The 23,097-nt window shown below is 46.9% G+C and overlaps 1 protein-coding gene across 10 annotated transcripts in view; it reads left to right on the top strand.

Moving 5' to 3' along the window:
• TENM4 (teneurin transmembrane protein 4) overlaps positions 1-21,648 on the top strand; it is a 659,336-nt gene extending 637,688 nt beyond the window's left edge. For all 10 annotated transcript variants that reach the window (XM_081859991.1, XM_081859990.1, XM_081859998.1 and 7 more), the window contains 4 exons: positions 4,173-4,469; positions 6,338-7,952; positions 13,843-13,985; positions 17,870-21,648. In XM_081859991.1, the coding sequence (XP_081716117.1) occupies positions 4,173-4,469; positions 6,338-7,952; positions 13,843-13,985; positions 17,870-18,628 (2,814 nt within the window). In that variant the 3' untranslated portion in view covers positions 18,629-21,648. The remainder of the gene's footprint in view (positions 1-4,172; positions 4,470-6,337; positions 7,953-13,842; positions 13,986-17,869) is intronic.
• The last annotated feature ends 1,449 nt before the right edge of the window (positions 21,649-23,097 follow it).

The following is a 23,097-nucleotide window of genomic DNA, read 5'->3' as shown; positions in this document are numbered from 1 at the left end:
CACCATAGGAGCCAACTCCTGGGGTCTGAGGTCCCTTCACCACCACCCCATAAAATATTGGAGGGGGCCAGGGCCCTCCCAAGGCCATTCAAATGGTGTGCATGTGCCATGTCCTGTGATCGATTAAGCGGAGCGGGACTTACCTGGAAACCACCCTGACCCCAATATTGTATTCAGCTTGCTTCACAACTATCCCTTGAGGTGCGTCCACACTTTTTGACATCTGAGCTGCAAGGGACCATAAGTCAGTTCACATAACCAGTGGGGAATGCGGTTGAGCCAAAGGAAACCACCAAGGCCTGCCACATCTGTGGATTGGGGAGTAATCTGTATTGACTTCCCTGGGTACCATTTGCCCTAGATATACATTGCTGAGCATCCTTCCTATACAGTCACACCTTGGGTTACAGATGCTTCAGGTTGCGTTTTTTCGGGTTACGGACCGCCCAAAACCCGGAAGTAGCCCGTTCCAGTCACACATGTGCAGAAGCGCTAAATCTCGCTTTGCACAGAAGCGCCAAATTGCAACCCGCACATGCACAGATGCGCCACTGCAGGTTGCGAACACTGTGGGTTGCAAACATGCATAGAATCATAGAATCATAGAGTTGGAAGAGACCGCAAGGGCCATCGAGTCCAACCCCCTGCCAAGCAGGAAACACCATCAGAGCACTCCTGACATATGGTTGTCAAGCCTCTGCTTAAAGACCTCCAAAGAAGGAGACTCCACCACACTCCTTGGCAGCAAATTCCACTGTCGAACAGCTCTTACGGTCAGGAAGTTCTTCCTAATGTTTAGGTGGAATCTTCTTTCTTGTAGTTTGGATCCATTGCTCCGTGTCCGCTTCTCTGAAGCAGCAGAAAACAACCTTTCTCCCTCCTCTATGTGACATCCTTTTATATATTTGAACATGGCTATCATATCACCCCTTAACCTCCTCTTCTCCAGGCTAAACATGCCCTGCTCCCTTAGCCGTTCCTCATAAGGCATCATTTGCAACCCGAGTGTCCACTGTAGAACACAAGATGTTTGTGTCCAAATAGGGATTCTTACTTGGACAGACTGTATCATTAGGATCAGGAGAACCCTTGGAGTCACACAAAAGGAGAGAGAGAGAGAGAGAGAGAGAGAGAGAGTGTTTGCATCTTGTTCCTTATTCACGGACTCCATCCTTCTCCTGGTTTCCCTAGGCCACTGTTCAGCGTCTGCATTCTCTTACAGCACCTCGCAGGCCAACACCTTTCAATGGCCCTCTAGCTGTCATAACATTCTAGACCTCTAATTGGTCCTATGGCTATTACGGATTGATCAGCCCCGCTCTTCAGCAGCGTTAAAAATCCATAGCCAGCAGTCACTCGCCGGACACCCCCTTGGATCGAAAACGCTTGCAATACCACACCACTCTGGATAATGCCACAACCTTCGCACAAATGCAAACCTCCGCAAATAGCGGCCCGCCGCTTAGGTTGCGCAGACTGGTGTCTTCGCAGTCTGATACATTCACTTTGGTTATTTAACCTGGGACGTGCTTAAAACGGGAGGTCTGTCTTTGGGATTCTGGTGGGGAGACAGCAAAGGTGGTTGTCACAATGACAGATTGCACCATAGCTCCCAGCAGCACTACGGAGATTACCTTGCCAACTGTTAAGCTGCAGCTTGGCTAAGTAGCGTGTCCTAACCTTGCCCCTACAACCTTTCACACAGTGTACAGTCACGCTGCAGAGAGCTTGCTACACTCCACATACTTGGTGCTGAAATTTCTGCAGTGGTCGTGTGATTTTTGCCTTGCAATTGTGACTCATTATGCCTGGGAGATGAGCTCTTTATTACAAGGGGCCATTTGTTTATCAAACTTATATCTTTCCCTTCCTTCCAAGGTAGCCTAGGCTAGCAAGCGCATAAGTGACGCAACAATAAAATAAAATAAAAACTCGGAAAAATTAAAAGCAATCACACGCTCCCACACCTTATAATTGCAAAATTACTAGCAATGGTATATTTCAGCCATTAAATGCCTAGCTGAACGTAGCAGGGTAGAATTCTGTCACAAGACCACATTCCTAGCATGTTCTCACTCCTATCTCAGCGACGTCTCCCCTGGCTTGGTCTTGTACACAGAATGGACAAGGATCTCATGGAAAGCAATCACACAAGGATGGACTAGGATCCCCAAGGACGTGCTCTATGGGCTTCAGGCCCATAGGCAGACCAATTTGGCATTACAAAGATGTCTGCAAACATTTCTGTCGACTTCCAGCTTAATTCCTACCCTAAAACATCTTTGGGGCCAAACCACATTTGCACTGAGAGATTTGTGATTCCTTAATATCCATTCATTCATTCATTCATTATACTTAATACACCTGAGCTGGTGGATCTCCAAAAAGTGGGTTGTTGTTTATTAACCGAAATGCAGCTATAGATGAGTTGTTTATTTTAATAAAGAAGTACTTGAGGACAGAGCATGAGGCTCTTAATCTCAGGGTTCAAGTCCTACGTACATTGGGCAAACTGATTCCTTCATTGCAGGGGATTAGATTAGATCAGGGTTATTTGTGGGGAATAGGAATTGGTTCACTTCCCCCCCCCAAAAAAAAAATAGTCCGGCCCACCACATGGTCTGGGGACGGTGGACCCGCCCACGACTGAAAAAGGTTGCTGACTCCTGGATTAGATTATCCTTATGGTCCCTTCCAACTCTATAAGTCTATGATACGAGAGTAAGGTTAACCACTGAGTAATTACTCCCAGGTAATTGTGGGTTAAACTACAGAGCCTAGGACTTGCCGATCAGAAGGTTTGTTACTCAGGTTTGTTCTGTGGGTAAAAGAAGAGAACTGCATCTATAATATTCTGAGTTATTTAGAAGAATACGTGCACCAAACCACAGAGCCTAGGACTTGCCGATCAGAAGGTCGGTGGTTCGAATCCCCACAACGGGGTGAGCTCCCGTTGCTTGGTCCCAGCTCCTGCCAACCTAGCAGTTCGAAAGCACATCAAAGTGCATGTAGATAACTAGGTACCGCTCCGGCGGGAAGGTAAACGGCGTTTCCACGTGCTGCTCTGGTTTGCCAGAAGCGGCTTAGTCATGCTGGCCACATGACCTGGAAGCTGTATGCCAGCTCCCTTGGCCAATAAAGCGAGATGAGCGCCGCAACCCCAGAGTCAGTCACAACTGGACCTAATGGTCAGGGGTCCCTTTACCTTTACCTTTAATTGTGTATAGCAGCCTTTCCCAAACTTACCCCCCCACCAATGTTTTGGACTACCACTCCCATCATCCCAGCACAGCCAGCACAGCCTATTGTCATGAATGATTGGAGCTGATGGGAGTTACAGTTCAAAACATCCGGAATGCTCCAACTTGAGTAAGGCTGGTGTATAGGATTGCGGCCTTAATTCCTCTATTCAGCAACTGAGCTGCGTGTGAAGATTCATTTTATTGTCCTTCCTGTTCTCTTGCTGGGGGTGGCCAGCAACTAAATTTTACTCAGGAGCAGAACCATTGAAATTAGTGGACATGACTAAGTTAGGTCCATTCATTTCAGTAGGTGTTCTTTGCTAAAAACTTGATTCGAACAGCATCCAGGGTCTTGGAACTTGTCAGAGACCCCTTGGATTTGCTTGCAAAAAAAAAAAAGAAACTCAAATCCAGAAATTGTAACCCTGAAGAAGACTTGGTTGCTTTGCAGAGCAGTTCACCCACCATCTTTCTGTTCAGTTCTGATGCTTAACTGTCAGGGAACTGACATCAGAGCGAGAGGCGGAGGCAGGGCTCCAGCGCGATGCCGGAGAGGGGACCAGCAGGGGGGAAGGAATTCAGCGTAACACCAGTAGAGAAGAGAGGGAGATGGAGGAATTGGAGACAGCTCTCCAAGATCCTTCACCAGAGACTAGTGGAGAGAGCGCTGACACGCCCCTGCCTTCCCCTTACTTGCGCAGACGAGTTCCGCTCAGGGAAAGTAGGAGGAGACTAGGCGTCAAACAGCTCTTATGCTGGAAGAGGTTCAAGAAACGCCCACTGACGGATTCTGCAAGTGACTGACCGGCCATGGAGTGTGAGCTGTCAGCCAAAGCATGGTTGGCCAGGCAATATAACTAAAACTGAAGGCAACTTACGCGCAAGTAACCCCCTTACATTACATTAACTCTTCCCCTTTCTCTGCTGCAGGTTCATAACAGGAACTTGCTGTCATTAGACTTTGACCGCGTGACGAGGACAGAGAAGATCTACGACGACCACCGCAAATTCACCCTGAGGATCCTTTACGACCAGGCCGGCCGGCCCACGCTTTGGTCTCCTAGCAGCAGGTTGAACGGGGTCAACGTAACTTACTCCGCGGGAGGACATATTGCTGGGATCCAAAGGGGAACCATGTCGGAAAGGATGGAATACGACCAGTCTGGCAGGATTACATCCAGAATCTTTGCCGATGGCAAATCCTGGAGCTACACGTACTTGGAGAAGGTGAGGACCACCTGTAAAAAGATGCTGCTAAACCTGTAGCCTACGTAGAGTAATAGAACCATAGGGAACCCCAAAGTCATCTAGTCCAACCCTCTGCAATGCAGACATCTCAGCTAAAGGTGTTTTGAATGCCACATCCCTTTATTTATGTTCTCTCCTATTCCTCATTTTTACTCCCATTTAATAATTCTAACAGCTCATGTACGTGACCCTGAAATTCAGTCTTAAGGAGCATAGTTTTGGGGATTCTGGAGTTGGTCGCAACAGCACCACTCCCATATCCCACACGAGCCAAGAAGACACCAGCCCGCTTTGTCGACAAGTAAATCCACATTATTCTTAATTTTGAGCATAGCAATTCCCTCTTCTCACGGAATTCTGGGCTGTTTAGCGTTCAGCGGTGGAGTTTAACAGGGGATTTTGGTTGTTTCAGAAACTGGATCTATCAATAATAGAGCCTTGTGGCTCCTTAAGGACTGAAAAATTAATTATGGCATAAGTTTTCATGGACTAGAGCCCACTTCGTCAGATGATAGTGGACTCCAGTCCATGAATGCTTATGCCATAATTAATTTGTTGCTATGGTATCCAGCTAATCCAAGGGTTTAAAGTTGTGCAACAGAATTTTCCCTGTCCCTCCTCGCCCCACCCCATGCACCCCCTGGAGCAGATTTGGGCAAGGCACTGAGAAAAGAGAATGGGGGAAGAAGCTTCATTACTCAGCAGTAAATCATTGCACTAATGAATTACTTAGTGCTACATTGGATACAGTCATTGTTCTTTAAGGTACTACAAGGCACAGTACCGGTTTTGCTGACCAACACAGCTACCCCTCTGGAAACTGGAGCTATCTATTGCTCCTCTGTCAGGGCTGGAGTCAGATGCAGGTCAGCACAAAGAAGCAGAGTCTGTGGTCCGTGTCTTCTTTGTTCAAGGAAATGGCATACAACCTTTCCAGTAGGTCTTACCCACACATAGAGCAGTTGCCAGGACTGCTGGTCCCTGCCTTCCACCCCCTCCTAAGGCTTCTCCTTTCTCAGATGTTTCCCAAGCAGTCTGAAACTGCGTCTGCACACCTCCGGGCTCTGTTCTTCTCTCCTTGTTGTCCTGCACATTCTTGGAGACCAGGGGGGAGGAGAATTGTTGCATCCAGAGACTCCCAGGAGTCTTGAACAGTCCCTTGGCCCTGCCCCCTTCCTCTGCTTCAGCCTCAGAGTCTGAACTGCTCCCTTTCACAGGTTCCTCCTGCTCACTGAACCCTGTTGTCCGTTCGGTATCCAGTACCTCTTCCTAATCTTCCCCTTCTGACCTCTCCTCTGTGTCCCACCACCAACCCCCAGGCTCTGAGCCCTCCTTCTCTAGGGCTTCCCTTAGGGGTTCCCCAGCTGGCGCCTCCCATCACTTCTCATCGTCCAGCCAGTCCCTGACATCCACTAAAAATTTTATTACAGGGGCACCAGGAGGAAGTAAGCTATCAGTACCACAGAATAGGTGTTTTTCGATGTTTCAGTCTTCAAGTGTACTGCCCCTGCCCTAATTACAGAAATTTCAGGGGGAGGGGGGGCACTGTTTCTAAAAGAGGCGGAATTGCAAATGATAATTAAAATTAAAATAATGGACCAGATCCAACTCAACGAATCCGGCTAGCAGAATTCTGCCAAGGGACACACACACCAAAAAAATTAGTACACCTGGTGGGGGGGGTCATTCCGCCTGGCAAGCTGAAATGCTTGAGCTGATGGAGCAATTGCCATAGCGCTACACTGAATGCCCCCCCAGCACCCTAAAGAATTTCCTTGCTTGAGAAAGTTCAGATTTCCAATGGCTATAAAAAGAAGGATAATAACTGCTTTCTCTCTTGGTTACAGTCCATGGTGCTGCTTCTTCACAGCCAGCGGCAGTACATTTTCGAGTTCGATAAGAACGACCGCTTGTCGTCGGTGACCATGCCCAACGTAGCCCGGCAGACCTTTGAAATGATCCGTTCCATCGGCTACTACCGGAACATCTACAGGCCCCCCGAGGGAAACGCCTCTGTCGTTCAGGACTTCAATGAGGAGCGGCAGCTTCTCCACACCTATCATTTGGGGACGGGGAGGCGGGTCATCTACAAGTACGGCAAGCTGTCCAAGCTGGCCGAAATGCTCTACGACACCACCAAGATCAGCTTCACTTACGACGAAACCGCCGGCATGCTGAAGACCATAAACCTGCAAAACGAAGGGTTCACCTGCACCATCCGGTACCGGCAGATCGGGCCGCTCATTGACCGGCAGATTTTCCGCTTCACGGAGGAAGGCATGGTGAACGCCCGCTTCGATTACAACTACGACAACAGCTTCCGGGTGACCAGCATGCAAGCGGTGATCAACGAGACGCCGTTGCCCATCGACCTGTACCGGTACGACGACGTGTCGGGCAAGACGGAGCAGTTCGGCAAGTTTGGGGTCATCTACTACGACATCAACCAGATCATCACCACCGCCGTCATGACTCACACGAAACACTTTGACGCTTACGGCAGGATGAAGGAAGTGCAGTACGAGATATTCAGGTCCCTTATGTACTGGATGACGGTGCAGTACGACAACATGGGGAGGGTGGTGAAGAAGGAGCTGAAGGTCGGCCCGTACGCAAACACGACAAGGTATTCTTACGAGTACGATGCCGACGGGCAGCTGCAGACTGTGTCGATCAACGAGAAGCCGCTCTGGCGGTACAGCTATGACCTGAACGGGAACCTCCATTTGCTGAGTCCTGGCAACAGCGCCCGCCTCACGCCTCTGAGGTACGACCTCAGGGACAGGATCACGAGGCTGGGGGACGTGCAATATAAGATGGACGAAGACGGCTTCTTGAGACAAAGGGGGAACGATGTTTTCGAGTACAACTCCGCCGGGCTGCTCATCAAGGCATACAACAAAGCCAGTGGCTGGAGCGTGAAGTACCGCTATGACGGACTTGGGAGGAGAGTCTCCAGCAAAACGGCCCACGGCCACCACCTGCAATTCTTCTACGCGGATCTCACCAACCCCACCAAAGTCACCCACCTGTACAACCACTCCAGCTCTGAGATAACGTCCCTCTATTACGACCTGCAGGGCCACCTCTTTGCCATGGAGCTCAGCAGCGGGGACGAGTTCTACATCGCTTGCGACAACATCGGGACTCCTCTAGCCGTCTTCAGCGGGACGGGCCTCATGATCAAGCAGATCCTGTACACGGCTTATGGGGAGATCTACACTGACACCAACCCAAACTTCCAGATCATCATCGGCTACCATGGAGGCCTCTACGATCCCCTCACCAAACTAATACACATGGGGAAGAGAGACTACGATGTGCTCGCCGGCCGGTGGACCAGCCCGGACCACGACATTTGGAAACGTCTCAGCAGCAGCAATATAATGCCTTTCAGTCTCTATATGTTCAAGAATAACAATCCTATCAGTAACTCTCAGGATATCAAGTGCTACATGACAGGTAAGGTTCATTTTTGGCCAGCCCAGCTGGCCTCGAGTCCACCAGTCAGCTCAGTTGCACCGTATTTGACTATGTGTCTCTTTAAAACAATGCCAGTTTTTAAATCTGCACCTAGGTATTTTCAGTTTCTCCCGAATTATTTTTTACTTCATTGGGAAGAGCATCTAATATACGGTTCTATACTTTGGAGTTAAAAACTGAATCTCTCACCATACTTGTTTTGTTTCAACTGTTTCAATGGTAGCTAGATAGAAAAGAAGCAATGTTTCTTTAGATTGCTAAGGAAGAGTAGCTAAAGCAAATTATTATTATTATTATTATTATTATTATTATTAATAATAATAATAATATGCCGCCCATCTGAACGGGTTGCCCCAGGCACTCTGGGCGGCTCCCAACAAAATATTAAAAACACAATAAAACATTGAAAACTTCCCTATAACAAGGTGCATTGATTCATGCAGAGGTTTTTATTCTCTCAGGTCAGTTAGCTAGGTGGAAACCTTCGATTTAAACACTCCACAAACTTGTGCAAACTGGTTTATAGCAGAAAACGCTATAAAGGACTACAAATCTCTGTCGCACCCAAAAACGTTCAAGGTGTAAGGACTGAGGAGGGGAATCAAAGGGGTAGCACTAAGTTGAGTACATGCATAGGGAACAAGGTCCACTCATGAAACATGACTTCCCTCCAATCTCTCCTCTCCTGTGGCCCCTAAACCTGATCTGGGGCTTCTCCCAGTCCTCCAGAGCCTATTTAGGGGGTGCACGGGGCACACAGAGGGAGGAGATGGGGGAAGTCCAATTTCACGAGCAGACCTCATTTCCAAAAACAAAGTAGAACTGACTTAGGTGAGCTGGAAGAGGACGGACACTGGCCGAGCCGCCTGTTCATCATAAACAACTTAATAATTTTAGAAAGCTGACTTTTGGCCAGTGTGGCTCAGAATCATCTATACTTGACTGCAGTTCTCTCAAGTTTCAGGCAGGGGTCTGACAGGGGTTAACTTGAGAACAGTCCTACTCATGGCAGAAAGGAAATTCCCACAAGGCCCACTGAAGCAAGATTATGAGTCTTCACCTCCCTCAAAGGGGGCACACGGATGATGAATGCAGGGTCCGGGTTCAAGTGGGAAGAGGTAGTTGTCAACCTTCCCTTTTTTTGCGGGAAATCCCCTTATTCCAGCGCCATTTCCCACTGCTATCCCGGATTGTTAGATATCCCGTAGACTGTCCCTGGGACAGGTGAGGCTGCTGATCCCTTATTTTCGAGGCTGCCGATCCCTTATTTTCAAATCTGAAAGTTGACAGCTATGGTCCTGAACCACATACCAGCTTTATAGTTCAAAACAAGCACCTTGATGCGAGCCTGGAAGCTCATTGGAAGCTAGCGCAGTTGTGCCCAAACTGGTGTTATATGATCAGACCGTATTGTGTTGTTCGACAATCTGGCTGCCAATTTTGGCACCAGCTGCAGTTACTGAGCCATCTTCAAAGGCAGCCCCACATGTAACTCGCTGCAGTTATCTAACCTAGAGATTGCCAGAGAAGACACAATAGACACCAGACTTTCCCTAGCTTGGTTGTATCAAAAACCCACTTTGGTAGTTTAAGCCAATGTGCAAAAAGTGTCCCTCTCCCCCTTTTTAGTCCTTCACGTGGAAGGGGGCTGGATCTGGTCTTGAAGGCCAAGTGGGCAGGGGTCAAGTGACCTTTGCTTGTCTACACGGGTCTTGCAAAGGATTTTTTGCAAGGGACTCCTCACGGCCCGACAATCAGCTGATTGTTGGGTTTTGCAAAGTCCCGCTGCAAAGCTCTCCGTTTTCCAAGGGGCTCAGCCAGACCCGATAATCCCCTTCCTGCAGATTAAAGGATGATTAATGTTCTCCTAATTTCCTGTCAGTTGCACAGAGGTATCCGTGTGTGCATCAGCTGGCAGCCCAAATTCAAAATTGCATCTAAATAAACTGCATTAAGGAGGCTCGCTCCAGGAGAGCAGCGGCTGAGTCCTTTCTAATCATGACCTTTTTATCAAGCCTTTTAAAAATAACAATGCGATTAAGCGTTAATTCAGCCATGAGAAGCGCTACTTAAGGGATGGAAGAAAAACAAGTATCATGTGCCTTAAATATAGGCCAGAGCAGAGAGATGGCAGCCTTTGACCAAACTCCCACCAAAGCCGCTGCGGAATTAAATTTGGGGCGAGTAATTTGTGGGTAGGAGCAAGTGTGCATTCGGGGGGAGGAATAGCACAGCCTGGACAGACGCAACACACTGAATTAGCAGTAGCAGGAATGCGGTAGGGAAGAATTCAGTGGCACGGGAAGATTTCAGCAAGTCTCGAAGGACTTGCAGCAAGGAAATAAAGAGGGGTGGGAAAACACAGCAAGTTTGGAGAGTTGGTTTGAAAGCAAGAGACACAGAGACAGCAATGGCAGAGTATATGAGGGGGGCAGGCCGTAGAGTGCATGCTTTGCATCCGATGATCACAGGTTCAGCCCCTGGGATTGCTAGTTAAAAGCTCCTCCGGAGAATCCTCCGGAAAAACAATCTCTCAAAGGACCTGTTGATGGCATTTTACCATTGTGCTGTGGAGAGTGTATTAACTTATGGTCTGGGGGTTGGGGGGTTGGGAGCTGCACGGTCAGGGGAAAAACAATGCTGTCCAGGGTTGTAAAGACTGCAGAGAGAATAATTGGGTGCACTCTTCCCACCTTGGATCAAATCTATGCTTCCAGGTGCAATAAGAAAGCTGCAGAGATAGTGCAGGATAATGCGCACCCCGGAAATGATCTCTTTCAGCTTCTGCCTTCTGGAAGAAGGTACAGGGTCATAAAGACTAGGACTAGCTGCCTGAGAAACAGATTCTACCCAAATGCAATTCTGGTTTTAAACACAGTATAAGGAGTCTCTATAAGAGTATATTGTATTTTAAAATGGGGTATCAGAGTTTTTAGGGGGTTTTGAATGTCTTATGTAGATTTTTCAATTTCATTGTTCTGTATGGGACAATGACAATAAAGATATTGTATCGTATCTCAGGCAGAACAGGTGAGGAAACTTCCTGCAGGAGGCCTTGGGAGGTTGTTACTAGTTTGAGTGGAAGGCACAGTGCTTAGCCGCATGGGCCAAGTCATGATTCTGCACAAGGCAACTTAGATTCACAGAGCTGGAAGAGACCCCAGAGGGAGGGTTTCCCAGTATCCCATTTTAGAGAGGGTATCAAATAGTAATCATCTTCATCTGGAGTGCTGGCTGGTCAAAACCTACAAGAACCATAAAATGGGAGAGCTTGAGAGGTTGGGAGACAGGGTGAACTAGACCTTGCCCATCCATAGTTAGCATCTGGACAGCCGGCTGAGCAAATTGTGTCCCGTTTTGTCACAGAGTTCGAAGGGACCCATGAGGGTTTTCTAGTCCAGCCCCCTGCAATACAGGAATCTTTTTGCCCAGTGTGAGGCTCAAACCCACAACCCTGAGATTAAGAGAACTCTAACGACCAGGGTAGGGGTTGTGGGTGGCGCTGTGGGTTAAACCACAGAGCCTAGGACTTGCCAATCAGATGGTTGGCGGTTCGAATCTCCACAACAGGGTGAGCTCCCGTTGCTCGGCTCCTGCTCCTGCCAACCTAGCAGTTCGAAAGCACGTCAAAGTGCAAGTAGATAAATAGGTATCACTCCGGCAGGAAGGTAAACGGCGTTTCCATGTGCTGCTCTGGTTCGCCAGAAGCGGCTTAGTCATGCTGGCCACATGACCTGGAAGCTGTACAGCAGCTCCCTCGGCCAATAAGGCGAGATGAGCGCCGCAACCCCAGAGTCGGCCACGACTGGACCTAATGGTCAGGGGTCCTTTAATGACCAGGCTTTTTTTGTTTGGCATTTTTGCTATATGGTATGATTTTATTTCCAGTGTGAATATTGAGGCCCGCGGTGGTTCAGTGCCACCAGTATGCGCAAATGTCTGGCTCATCTAAGCTTTTTTGGAACCTTTATTTTCAATAATGATGGCACTCACAGGTGGACAATGCTTTTGTTTTTATAAATCTTAGTTATTTGCAGAGGGAATCTTTGCACGAGTCCATGCTTTATTCCTTTGGAGCTGTGCTGAACCTTTGTACTTTTGTCCTTCCAGGCTGTGGCACTTTATGGTTTACATTTTGTATTCTTTGCTTTCTTTCTTTTTTATGTTTGCGCTTCTTAACAAAATCAATAATAAAATAGTTAAGATCCCAAAAATGCATTACAAGACAAAATTGCTTGCAACAAACATGTATTAAGACTAAATTGCATACAATCGTGTGAATGCTAAGAGAAATTCACACTTAGATGGTGAATTTTCATGAGGACCCCTTAAAAATAATACCTTCCAGTAGCACCTTAGAGACCAACTAGGTTTGTTTTTGTTATGAGCTTTCGTGTGCATGCACAGTTCTTCAGATACCATGCACACGAAAGCTCATACCAATAACAAACTTAGTTGGTCTCTAAGGTGCTACTGGAAGGAATTTTTTTATTTTGTTTTGACTACGGCAAACCAACACAGCTACCCACCTGTAATTAAAAATAATAATAATTGCAAATTGTTGTAGAAATATGAACTGAATATAAGATTGGAAATTTGAGAAACTGGGTGAAATCACAATTTACAGATTTTTCCCTTCCCTAAAGTTGAGGTGATTTTGGGGGGATGGTTCTGAAATGAAGATTGCAATTTGAAACACACTTATAGTGGATAAGATTTGATTGAATGCAGGGGAACTTCTGAATAAACCTACGTTAGGATTCTGCTGTGAGCGTTGCAAAAGATCACCTAAAGGAGAACTGGCAAAGGATACCTAGGATTAATTGGAGTTTATGTTCATAGCCCCCCTATAGTGGAGAAGGAATGCTTTTGTGACTGGCTTTTGTGGAGGGAGCAGATTGAGTTGACATTTCTATTACCCCTGTTTCCAATAGCCATGCTCTTTACTCTGCCCCCAGAATGAATTCATTCTGACATATAGGGAACCAAATTGAGTGGAAGCCAAAATGTACCCAGTGTCATATGAAATGCACTGTTTTTACTTAACATAAATAAACACTGCTTCATTTTCAGCAGATTGATATTTGGGGCAGATCCTAAATTCTTTTGGGGTTCCACTGATTTTAATGTTAGGACTAAGCATCTGCGTTGTGATGGCTGGATATTGCCCTGACTGTCTTTTGAGCATTCAGACATCTTAAAAAAAAGTCTCCTCCTGACCTCTATCCCTTCCAACAAATGACACTGGCTTATTCCTAGTGGTATAATAGACTACTGCTCAGAAGCAGGGTAGATTTCTGCATAACTTAGAAGATCACATCACAAAGCTATTAAGAAACTGGTTGCTGCTGCTATTGATATAGAGCGTGAATGGCTGTTGAGAGCAAAGTGCTTTAATTTTAATGGTAATGAAATAATAAAAAAGCAACATTGCCTTTTCTCTGTCAGATTTTCAAAGACACAGAAGGAAGGCTTTTTCCATGGCTAGCAAACGATCTTCCCTCTCCTGAATCTTTAGCAGATAACACAGAGTTTTGAGAATATAGCAAGGAGAAGCAAGCCATCAGCCTGTTTGCATGATGTGTATTTGTTTCCCGTTTGGCCAACTTGTGCAATATAAAATCTGGAGAAAATAGAGTTGCTGTGTGGCCACTATAGACATCTTAGGAAATGTGCAGCTTCAGATTTACACCTCATTCATTGCATGAATAGACATGAGCAAATATAGTCAATTCCTCCCCCCCCCACACACACACATACTTTGGGTGGAAGGTCTTTCCAAGTTACCTGACTTTCTTTCCAGGTGCTTACAGGCAATAAAGTATAATGAACAAGCTAACCCTTCGGTTTCTCATTTATCACATCCCAGATGTCAACAGCTGGCTGCTCACATTTGGGTTTCAACTGCACAACGTCATCCCTGGATATCCTAAGCCAGACATGGATGCTGTGGAGCCGTCCTATGAACTCATCCACACCCAACTGAAGACTCAAGAATGGGACAATAGCAAGGTAATCTACCTCACTGTTCACACATCACAGTAAGCCATAGTTTAATTTTCAAAAGACCCAGTTTTGCTCCTCCCTGACTCCTGGCTGAGCCATGCGTTGAGTTACAAACCACGAGCCTTGGTTTATCATGATGCTTGGACCCAGGGTCATGGTTTGTTTCCCACAAGCAACCCATGAGAAGTAAGCCTTGGTTGTTTTGTTTGGAAAGAAGCCAACCACAAGTCTTAATGTGACAAGCTAAAGCTTCTCGGTTGTTGCAGCCAACAGTGAGGGAGTTGTGAAGGAGGGATTTCTGAGCATAATCTACCAGCATTCTGCTCATTCACGTTACACTATAGTTAAACGTTAACTATGGTTTAATGTGATGTGGGAACCAGGCCACTGTCTGTTTCTAGAAAGCCCCCTATTGGAGTCATTAAATTATTCCACAAACTACCCTCCCATTTAGTGGGGTAAATAGCCAGCGGACCACTTCTCCAGATCTAAACATAACTGCTTCCAGGTGCACAGAACCTTATTCATATTTATGTATTTACAACATTTTATATACTGCCTGAAAGCCAAGGTTCCCTGGACAGTTTACAGTAAAAAATTTGAAACGTAAAAAAGAAAAATGCAAACCAAACAACAGTAGTGCCAATAATGTTTAAAGCACCAACAGATTTTAAGATTGAAAAGCTTGGGAAGCTAAAATGATCTTCACCCAGGACTAAAAGGACCATAAGGTAAAGGTATAGGGACCGCTGACCATTAGGTCCAGTCATGGCCGACTCTGGGGTTGCAGTGTTCATCTCACTTTACTGGCCGAGGGAGCCGGCATACAGCTTCCGGGTCATGTGGCCAGCATGACTAAGCCGCTTCTGGCAAACCAGAGCAGTGCACGGAAAAGCCGTTTACCTTCCCGCTGGAACGGTACCTATTTATCTACTTGCACTTTGATGTGCTTTCGAACTGCTAGGTTGGCAGGAGCAGGGACTGAGCAACGGGAGCTCACCCTGTTGCGGGGATTCAAACCGCCGACCTTCTGATCGGCAAGTCCTAGGCTCTGTGGTTTAACCCACAGCGCCACCCGCGTCCCACAAAAGGAACATAATTGGATGCAAAATGTTGAGAGGTGACAGGCAAGCCGCTCCGGGGAGGGCATTCGACAAATGGGCACCACCACTAAAAAGACTGTGTCTTCAGTCACTACCCCCTATACCTCATTTGCAAACGGTTATGGGTAGAATAATAGTGCATTTGTGATTTATACCAAACCACACATCCAGTGTTACTGCATTGGAGGGATGCTCTTACACAACGGAAGCAGGACGAAGACAGAGCACTGGTGGTGTCAAATGTTATAAGGTTTCAGCAGGAAGTTACGGGATACGCACTGGTTGGAAACAGGGTCCACGCCCACCCTTTTGCCGCCACAAACAGTATTGAAAGCGGGGTCACGAATAGCCACCCCGAATATCGCCATGAGCACAGACCATCATGAATACACAATGTGTGGTTCATTTGGGTATACAGTGGTACCTCTGGTTGTGAATGGGATCCGTTCCGGAGGCCCATTCGCAACATGAAAAAAGCGCAACCCGTAGCGGAGCATCTGCGCACGTGCGGGTTGCAATTCAGTGCTTCTGCGCATGCACGTGACATCTTTTTGCGCTTTTGCGCATGTGCGAGCGGCAAAACCCGGAAGTAACCCTTTCTGGTACTTCCGGGTTGCTGCAGGATGTAACCTGAAAGAACGTAACATGAAGCGGACGTAACATGAGGTATGACTGTATATGGGAAGAGGAAATTGTTCAGGTAAGCAGGCTCCTAGTGTTTCGGCCTCTTGCGCTGAACTCCTGGCCATAGCAATGATCAATTCTGCACCATAAAGACTGAGCAGGGCTCTATCCTTAAAAGATTGATATGCAACTGTTGTGGCTGTGTCTTCCAGCCCCCCGCAGCCAGGGGAAGCAGTCATTGAAGTAGGATCTGTGTGAGGGCTTTTTGCAGCATCCAGGACTCCTTTTGCATCTAGAAGTGCTATTAAGCATTGCTTCCTGTGCACAAAATTATGTTCATTTAGCACAAGCATGCCTTGGCCTAGATCACTACCAAATGCTACACTAGCTATCTCAAAAATCCAGAAAATTCAATTGACTCCTAGGCCTTTTGACGAGAAAATGAAGACTTCTTTTCTGCTGTCGTCTCTGGAACTTGTTCTTGGCCATGGCAAGGTGCTTCTCAAACATGTCCACTGTCTCAAGTGAAATGCAGGCTCTCCTGGCGAAGGAGGGAATTGAACACATAACCACAATTCCCTGCACTGTGAACCGCAATGTGACTGTAGCTCTCTTTTCCAACTTGGAAGTACTGCCATGCTCCCCTACCACCGCTGCCATCTCCAAGGAGGAGGAACATGGCATTTTCTTCCTTCCGTATTTACTCTGCAGGTTTTTGGCAATGAGTGGGCTGAAATTGGTTCCATTCTGCCAAATGGATTGTGGAAGCCAGAATAGCCTCTGCAATCCATTCCGCAGCAAGATTGGTTGGTATTTTGACTCGCCCCCAACATGTGGAGAAAGTTGGTTCTTTCGCCCCCACATTCAAAACATATTGGGTGGGAGTGGTGGTTTAACTTAGCCTTCACTGGATCAAAGATCTGCCCTCGTGAGATGTGGCGGCCACATTTAATAGTCACTTTTGGCAATCTGCACACATGCTGTCAATGTCCTTACAGATGCTCTTTTTGTACCAAGCAAAACAGTTGCTTTTTCCCAGGGTTTATGTGGGACTCCCTGTCAGCATCCACAGGTTTTCCCTCAGTGTTCTTATCTACTGATGCACATGAGTTCTCTCCTTTCCATCTGCGATACTTCTGGGGGTTTTTTGTACCATTTCTTTCTACCTGAACAGTTTGCTGAAAGCTTCCCCGTTATCAGAGGCCCGCTAGCTCCCATTCAAGTTGCACTTTCTACCACTCGTCTTCGCTAATTCAGTGGCAAAGGGGTGGGGAATACATGGTAGAAGATGAAATGGAACGGATAGCAATTTTCAAAGGCAGGGTACTCTGTCTCTTTGAACTCTGCACAATCCGTTTGCGCCCCTTCCTTTTTATTTCCAAAGCCACACAGCCCAAGAGTTGTTTTTCTCCCGCAGAAGAAAACGCTCTTCCCAAATGCATTACTGTATTATTAAAAGGGTGTATTCAAGGTCGTTAGATCTTAAAATTAAGCAGCTTTTCAAAGGCACAGAGCTTGTTTTGAGATAACAGGGAAGTGGGTTTTTTTTTCTTTTTTAAAAATTACGGTCACAGCCAGGTCCCTGATAACATTGTGCAGAACAACCCAGAAGCTCTTGCCAACAAAGGAGCGTCTCCACCCCCATTGTTCTGCCCGGGCACTGAGGTTCAGCGCCGAGGGCCTTCTGGCGGTTCCCTCACTGCGAAAAGCCATGGTACAGGGAACCAGGCAGAGGTCCTTCTCAGTAGTGGCACCCAACCTGTGGAATGTCCTCCCACCAGATGTCAAAGGAAAAAATAACCACCAGACTTTTAGGAGACATCTGAAGGCAGCCCTGTTTTAATATCTGAAGGACTATTGTATTTTAATATTTTGTTGGAAGCAGCCCAGAGTGGCTGGGGAAACCCAGCCAGATGGGCAGGGTATAAATAATAAATAATTATTATTAATAATCTGTAGCAAAAACCAGGGAAACTCCAGAGGTCTATTAACAAGTGTTGGAGCTAATTCACGAAACTCTGTGCCATAAAGACTAAATATGTTCGTCTTTAAGGCGCTGTAAGCTGTTGTTGCTGCTGCCACTGCTGTTGTTTGCTCAACCTGCACCCATCGCTAACACGAGCCTCTCTCTTCCTTCTCTTTTTCTCTCTGCTGCTTCCTCAGTCGATCCTGGGAGTGCAGTGTGAGGTGCAGAAGCAGCTGAAGGCTTTTGTCACCCTGGAGCGCTTTGAGCAGATCTACAGCTCCAGCATCGCCGGCTGCCACGAAACCAAGGAGAACCACAACTTTGCCTCGGGGGGCTCTGTCATTGGCAAAGGGGTCAAGTTCGCCATGAAAGACGGCAGGGTGGCCACAGACATCATCAGCACGGCCAACGAAGACGGGCGGAGGGTTGCAGCCATACTCAACAATGCCCACTACCTAGACGACTTGCACTTCACCATCGAGGGCGTGGACACCCACTACTTCGTCAAGCAAGGGCCGTCGGACGGAGACTTGTCCATCCTGGGCCTCAGCGGCGGCCGGAGGACCCTGGAGAACGGCGTCAATGTCACCGTATCCCAAATCAACACGGTGCTCAATGGAAGGACTAGACGTTACACGGACATCCAGCTCCAGTACGGAGCACTGTGCCTGAACACCCGGTACGGGACGACCTTGGACGAGGAAAAGACCCGCGTGCTGGAGCTGGCCAGGCAGCGAGCGGTTGCCCAAGCCTGGGCGCAGGAGCAGCAGAGACTGCGGGACGGGGAGGAGGGGACACGCTCCTGGACAGAAGGGGAGAAGCAGCAGTTGCTGAGCACAGGGCGGGTGCAGGGCTATGACGGCTACTTTGTGATCTCGGTGGAGCAGTACCCCGAACTCTCAGACAGCGCCAACAACATTCATTTCATGAGACAGAGCGAGATGGGCAGGAGGTGACAGGGAGGGTCGGCGCATTGACTTCTTGCCAAAGACAGCTACTCTTTTGTGGCCGCATACCAGACTGTGTTGTACTCAATCCTCTTTTTTTTTTTTTTAAGAAACGGTGATGGAAAAGGTTGGGGTGGAATGATAATACAGTTGCACTGTAACTCATGCAACATCCTATTGTTTTATTTGTCTCTCTCTAAAATTGGCCTTCTCACCCATTCCTGTTATCATTTCCCTCCATGCACACACGCACGCACGCACACACAAACACGGACCAGAAGGTATATTTCACCTTTGTGTGAGCACAGTGGAAATCCTGTGTCCTTTTCGTCCATCCTTCTCCCCTTCCCCTTTGTGCAACGTTCTGAAAAATCAGGGGATTTGTCCATGCAAAACCCGTTAGGTTTCTTCGTGTGGCGAGAAAAGGGTCTCTGCATAAGTTCCGCGCAAACCCTTTTTGGGTTGAAAAAGAAGAAAAGGTGAAAGAAGAAGAGGGGGGATGTGAGCTTTCAGCATCCTGCGCTGCACACAGCAAAGCGAAGAAGCAGCAGCCGTGGACTGTTCTGAATCTTCTTTACGTGATAAACGTGAGCCTCCAAATGAGAACTTGCAGGTCATTTTCACACTTCACACTCGTTTCTGGGCCATCCTGCAGCTCAGAAGTAGCCGGGCAAGGCAAAATAGCTGCGTCTTATAGACTTGCCAGATGAGTCTTTTCCCTTCCCGAGATGGAAATAATCTCTTTTTTATTTTTTTTAAATGAGTCTTTTTTACTACGATAGGCTATTTTGTTCACCGGTTTGGTTTGGGTTTTTTGTGTGAGTGCGACAGAGTACGTATCGCTGCAAATCTTCCTTGCTTCTTTTGGTTTGTTTGTTTTTCTATTAGTTTGAAACCCCATTTCAGACTGGGGTGGGGGGGTTTCCCAGGGTGTGGGGGTTGGGAGAGATTGACGCTCTACTAGAATAAATTTTCTTGCACATGCTGTTGGATGGAAAAAAAGCACCTATGATGTATATTTGTCAAATGGCAAAACCTTCCTTAAATATATAGTATTTCTGTACACCAGGTTGAGTGTCTTAACCGTTATCTTTTGAGGCAGCATATGGCCAATAGCAGAATCGCCATTAGTGGTGGGATGTTCTTGGTGCCTCACGAGGGCGATAGACCAAACTAGAGGTGGATGTGAGAGGCTGTGTGAGTGTGTGGAGAATCTCTCAATGGCTTTGGTTGTTAATTCAGTGTTGCTGTGGGGACCGGGGGGGGGAATCGGGTGTGATTGGAGCGACAGCAACCCCTTTCTCTGAGGGCCATTTTCCCAATCAGAATCCCACTCCCTCGCTGCTTTTCCCCCCTCAGGAAAGAAAGGCATTCAGTCCATGTATCTTTTCCCCTTCATGTAGAAAAGTAGCTGGCGATAATATTTAGTGGGCAGATGGTCTGTGAGGAAAGACATACACACACACTGTTTTGGTCAAATTCTGGGCCTAACTGCACTTGAAAACACATTCCGCTCTGAGCCCAGCTTTGGCTGGGGAGGGCGGGGTATAAATAAAATATTATTATTATTATTATTATTATTATTATTCTTGTTACTATAGGGAAACCGTTTTTCTAACTGCAGTATGAGGAGGGCGGGGGATTTCTTTTGACAAGATTTTGACAGGAGGGAAGGGTTAAACCTCCCCTCCCCACGCGTTGTGATGCAAATAGAAATTGCACAAACCTATTGTCCCCACCTGTAATTAAATTAAGCGGGGGGAGGGGGATAACGTGCTTGCAAGCAACACAATGTCACGCATAGTTAGGATCCCGAAAGCCCACCGCAATTTTGTTGAAGTTTTAAAAAACCAATCCATCGGGAGACATTGTACATGTCTATCAAGCTACACCTGATTTGCCCCTTCTACTGAGCCAGGCCAACCCCAAGACCGCCCACTCTGGCTTGCAGCAGCACCTCTCTGGCTTGGGGAAGGTCTTTATTTGCCTCTGTGCAGCCTTTCATGAATTCAACCTAAGGAACTGAGCACACAGAACGCATCTTCTACTACAGAGGTGTGTGGTAGTGCGGTCACGTGTCTAAATATCTTTACCTCCAGTCTAGGAAAGTGAAACTGCATTAATTCTCCATGCTAGAAACCAACATCCTCAGTTGTAGTCCGTGAAAACCCAGATTTTGCTATCACATAGTGTTGGGCCTACTTCTTATTTCTTTGTTGTGATTTACTTTACTTCTGAGGATGCTTTTAGAAAGATATGGAGACTGGTGACAGGTGAGCTGAAGCAGGAACAGAAATAACTAGGGGTGGGGTGGTAGGAAAGGATCTTGCAACTTGCCCCCTTGCCAAGGGAGAACCTGCCCCAGACCCTACTAGCATCTCAGCATCATACTTTCATTTGGTTCTTATAAGAATGTGTACGTGGAAGGCACATGGCCTCACGAGCAGATCAACATGTGCCTAGGTGTCTCTCCAAAGAAAACCAGGATTCCAAACAAATATGGGCATTCACCCCCCTTGTGAATTGACCATGAGTAAAATAATCCCCAAACCTAGGGACGAAGCACTTGGGAGTTCAGAAGGAGGAAAGAGACTCGTGGCTCCATTCCCAAATGTTTACAATGCACAGGCCAGGCAGACTGGGAATGGAGCCATGAGATGACTTTGCTCCACTTGTTTTCATCTGGTGATGCACCCAACACAGTGAGCCCACACATTCTCCCTGGCTGTGCAACTTTGCACGGCAGTGGAAACGCCACCAGATCTCAAAAGAGTATTTTATTGCTGAAGCTGCAACCTGGCGCGGGGAGGGCAAGGCTGCTTGAAGCGTCATTTAACATGGTGCAAGCAACATCTCTTGCATGCCGTCAATAAAGTAAGAAGGTACCACCGATATGGTGTCCCAGAAGAAGGCAGGGCACAGTCTGGGGTAAACTGACCCAAGGCTTCTTGGTGCCTGCTAAACTAGGGCTGTAAGATACAGGTAGGTAGCCGTGTTGGTCTGTCATAGTCGAAACAAAATAAAATAAATATACATAAATAAATAAATAAAATTCCTTCCAGTAGCACCTTAGAGACCAACTAAGTTAGTTATTGGTATGAGCTTTCGTGTGCATGCACACTTATTCAGATACACTGAAACAGAAGTCACCAGACCCTTCTATATAGTGAGAAGGTGGGGAGGGGTATTACTCAGAAGGGTGGTGGGAATGGGTGATTGGCTGATAGGTGTAGTAAACCTGTTGACGACTGTTAACGACTGCAATTGGTCTTACAGGAAAAAGCAAGGGGTGGGATGGCTAAAAATAGCTTTATAATATATAATGAGATAAGAATCCAATGTCTCTATTTCTGAAATTCTTTTCTAATAAGACCCAACAACATCAAACATACCATTTCGGGACTTTTTAATTGCTCATCTTCTAACATTGTATATGCCATCAAATGCCAACAGTGCCCTTCAGCTCTCTATATTGGACAAACAGGCCAAAGGATAAATGGGCATAAATCTGATATCAGGAATCACAAGACAGAGAAACCAGTAGAACACTTGAATCTCCCAGGACATTCTATACAAGATCTCAAAGTAGCTGTCTTATTACAAAAGAATTTCAGAAATAGACTAGAAAGAGAAGTTGCTGAATCAGCCAATCAACCATTCCCACCACCCTTCTGAGTAATACCCCGACCCACTCTCTCACTGGTGACTTCTGTTTCAGTGTATCAGAAGAAGTGTGCATGCACACGAAAGCTCATACCAATAACTAAGTTGCTCTCTAAGGTGCTAGTGGAAGGAATTTTTAAATTTAATTTAATTTAATTTGTTTTGACTAGGGCTGTAAGGTTCTAAAACTTCACCCATGTCCTTTCTGGCCAACCAGCAAGCTTCCTGGCATGTGGTCCTTCCCTGATGCTTTCCTGAGTGTCAAGAAGCCATAGAGTGAGAGAGTAAAAATAGTGATGGCTAGCCCAAAGGTGGACTGTCTTCTGCCTTCATGGGTTGCATCCATTCACAGCTGGTTGTTTCTCCTGCAAGGCTGTACGTGGGAGAGAAGGAGAAGGCGACACTGGTCCATGCATGCTGTGAGATAAGATGGCGCCCAGTACGCTTCTGCTGCGCCGATGGACGTCTGTGCCGATAGAAAACTTGAGCTCCCTTAGCTCTCCTAGCAAAGTCCTTAGAAGAGTGTTCAGTATGGTTACAGGATGTGAGATAAACAGACTGCCATGTGTCTAGACTGCAGGTCCACTCCCGGCACCAGATCATGCCATGTTAGCATTGCGAGGAGGGCATTAGAGGACCTCATCAGGGAGAAGCGGGGAGGAGACTGTAGGAAAATGTCTGTCACTTCAAGTCCTTGAAAAATTCAGAGCCACCCTTTGCACAGTATCAAGATGACTTCTTCAGTTTTGGCCTTACCTGGATGTTTTGTGTAATTGTCTCACCTACACCAGCTGAAAGCTACCCTACATGTAGTT

Source organism: Podarcis erhardii (genome assembly GCF_964252035.2).
Source record: "Podarcis erhardii genome assembly, chromosome: 4".
NCBI lineage: Eukaryota > Metazoa > Chordata > Lepidosauria > Squamata > Lacertidae > Podarcis > Podarcis erhardii.
The sequence above is the reverse complement of the archived record's forward strand: the minus strand, read 5'-3'. Positions and strand labels throughout refer to the sequence as shown.